Here is a 1,929-nt window from a genome sequence, read left to right as displayed (position 1 = left end):
GGCCTGGTTGAAGCGGTGGTCCACGCGGTCGCTGTACACCTGGGGGGGACCCAGCTCGGGGAAGCTGCCCGTGAACTCCACGGCGCGCGTCACGGCGTTGGGGTCGTCCTGGGGAGGGGGAGTGGGGGAAGGGGGGTGCGGCGGCTGGCGGTTGTGGGGGATGAGCGGGCGGGGATCGCAACGGCGCGGCGAGCCAGGCGGTGTGTTTTGAGTGTGGGGGTGGGGTGGAGAGGGAGAATTTGGAGGGCACGGTCCATTGAGGGGGGGAGGAGAGGAGCGATCGAGATGCGCCGTTCAGGATTGTTGTGACACACCCAAACCCTGCCCCTCCTGCACCCGCACGTGTGTGAGCCCCACGGCCGGCGGCTTTGTCCCCCCCCCCCCCCCCCCCCCACCAGGTCGAGTGTTGCGATGAGCTCCCCCGCCAGCAGGGGCTGGCCCTCTGACGCGCTGAAGGCGATGGCCCCGGCCGCGGGGGACAGCAGCGGCATCATCATCTTCATGACCTCAACCTGGGGTGGGGGCGGGGGGCCGGGGCGTGGTTTCGCAGACATGTTGATGAGCGTGGGGTGTCGCAGGCAGCTAAGGTGCAGACGGAGACATGTGAAGACGGCGAGGGGACAAGCAGGGACGCGCGACTGGTAGCCATGGGGTTGCTGTGGGGCGCAATCGGGGGGCGGGGGCTTGACGGCGGGCTGTCGAGGGCAGGCGTCGCGCTCAGGGGTCGCGCCTTGGCTGGCACGAGGCCGCGGCGAGCACGCCGGCCGCCTGCACGCCCCGCGAGGGCCCCTTTGTCGGCGCTGACGCCCGGATGCTTTGCTGGGACGTGCGCACCTCGGCGTATGCCTGGCCCTTGGCCACGTGCTCCCCATTCTTGACCAGCTGGCGCACCAGCTTGCCTGTTCGATGGGGGGGTCACGGGTGCGGCATCAAGCAGGGCGCGGGTGTTCAATACGGAACAGCATTCACAGGGTGGGAGCGACCCAACTGGCCTTGGCAGCCACGGACACAAAAAGCAGGTCTTCACTTTGCAACCACATGCACACACTGGTACGCCACAGGCGCACACGCACACAGACACACACACGAACACGCACACAAAAAAGACACAGGCTAACACATGTGTCAACACGCAAGGGCTCTTGTTCTCCGCCCGCTCTCCCCCCATACATACACACTCGCGCGTCATCGGGTCACGCCCCCCCCCCCTCTCTCACCCGGCGACATGGCTATGAGCTTTGAGGGATCCTGCTCCTTCTCTATGAGGCAGGACAGCGTGTCCATCACCAGCCTTGTACCCAGGGCCTCCTCCTCGGTGTGCATCACGTGGCCCTCCCCGTCAACCTGCGCAGGGGGGGAGCAGGCAGGTGCGCAGGGGCGCGCTCAATCACACAAATACATCAGCGGGACAGAGCAGAGCACGCGCTGGCCTGCAATTGGAGCGCGCCCCCCCTCCCATCGGAGGGGGGGGCGCGGCTTCCTGGGCGTAGGTAGGGGTGAGGGTTTGGGGTCGTGCGGGGGCCGTGGGGCTCAGCGGGGCGTGCGCGGGGGGTGGCGGCCCCACCTGCAGCAGGTACCCTCCGTCGCCCAGCTTGCGCGCCACCACGTCTGTGGTGACGCCGCCGCACACCACGCTGAAGTTGGTCGGGCCCCTGGGGTCGAGTGACAGGAGGGCGGGAGGGGCGCAAGAGGGGTCCGAACAGCCATGAGAGCAGCACAGGTTCGGCGCGCAACGCAGCCGTGCACCTCCCCTACACTGCCGGTGGCCTCTGTTGCCTTCGGGGCCATTGTCACCCCACACACGCGCAAGCCGCAGCTACGCACTTCCTCAATCACCAAAGAAGCGCCCTCGAGAGGTCAGCCGCACGCGGCCGGCCCAACCTCGACCAACCCGCGCGCTGCTGCGCCGCTGCCCCCCCCCCCCCCCCC

General features: G+C 68.4%; 1 protein-coding gene across 1 annotated transcript in view; it reads right to left on the bottom strand.

Annotated features, from left to right (window-relative positions):
* The window catches only part of MNEG_15337 (biotin carboxylase), a gene marked incomplete at both ends in the record, with an annotated part of 3,791 nt that extends 2,468 nt beyond the window's left edge, over positions 1-1,323 (bottom strand). The window contains 4 exons of the mRNA XM_014036192.1: positions 51-108; positions 396-512; positions 835-899; positions 1,218-1,323. Of these exons, the coding sequence (XP_013891646.1) occupies positions 51-108; positions 396-512; positions 835-899; positions 1,218-1,323 (346 nt within the window). The remainder of the gene's footprint in view (positions 1-50; positions 109-395; positions 513-834; positions 900-1,217) is intronic.
* Positions 1,324-1,929: the final 606 nt, after the last annotated feature.

This window comes from Monoraphidium neglectum (genome assembly GCF_000611645.1).
Source record: "Monoraphidium neglectum strain SAG 48.87 unplaced genomic scaffold scaffold05238, whole genome shotgun sequence".
Classification (NCBI taxonomy): domain Eukaryota; kingdom Viridiplantae; phylum Chlorophyta; class Chlorophyceae; order Sphaeropleales; family Selenastraceae; genus Monoraphidium; species Monoraphidium neglectum.
Note: the sequence above shows the minus strand (reverse complement) of the source record. Positions and strands in the feature narration are given on the sequence as shown.